This window comes from Aptenodytes forsteri, unplaced genomic scaffold, assembly GCF_000699145.1.
Source record: "Aptenodytes forsteri isolate BGI_AS27 unplaced genomic scaffold, ASM69914v1 Scaffold679, whole genome shotgun sequence".
Taxonomy (NCBI): Eukaryota; Metazoa; Chordata; class Aves; order Sphenisciformes; family Spheniscidae; genus Aptenodytes; species Aptenodytes forsteri.
Window position 1 is genome coordinate 1,933,716 of NW_008795924.1, and position 640 is coordinate 1,934,355.

The 640-nt window shown below is 41.9% G+C and overlaps 1 protein-coding gene across 2 annotated transcripts in view; it reads left to right on the top strand.

Annotated features, from left to right (window-relative positions):
- The window catches only part of RYK (receptor-like tyrosine kinase), a 46,383-nt gene that overhangs the window by 30,676 nt on the left and 15,067 nt on the right, over positions 1-640 (top strand). For both annotated transcript variants that reach the window (XM_019473583.1, XM_019473584.1), the window contains exon 9: positions 601-614. In XM_019473583.1, coding sequence (XP_019329128.1) covers positions 601-614 — 14 coding nt within the window. The remainder of the gene's footprint in view (positions 1-600; positions 615-640) is intronic.

The window sequence follows — 640 nt, forward strand, 5'->3', positions numbered from 1 at the left end:
CCCGGCCAGTGTAAGGGGGTTTTTTTTTTTTTTTTTTGTAAAGGCGGGGAAGAGAACAGCAAACATTTCTAAGGTCACCAAGAGTCAAGTGTTTCAAGTAGAGAGCAGTAAATATAGAAATAAATGTTCTCCATCAGTGTGGAAGTAATCTGCAGAAGCCTGTACTGGTAATTCAGCAGCGAACCGGTGTCTTCTGAGCACTTCTGTGCTTTTGGGAAATGCACAGCATGCTCCCCTTCTTCCAGCAGCACCGGCCCCGTGTGCAGGATGTGACCCGTGCTGCCTAATGCAAGCAGTTCATGCCTGCCCAGAAGCTGTCAGGAAGTGGCAAAAGTACAGTCTGTCAGCACCTGCAGTGTGTCTTATTTCCTTTTTCGGCTTCACCCCATTTGTTTAAGCAGAAATATGCCCTAGAACTTGGCTTACTTGTTTGGGGTTTTTTAAATTCCATTTTAAAAAAGTAGGCAAGCAAGTTCTGTTTGTGCTCAAATGACCTCAACTGACTTGCAGATCTGGACCAAATTTTAATTAATATGTTGATTTGTTTCCAAAGTTAGATCTGCGGTTTCTTTATATATATATATATATTTTTTTTATTAGATCAAGCCTCAGAGGTACAGGAGACAATGATGCTGACTGA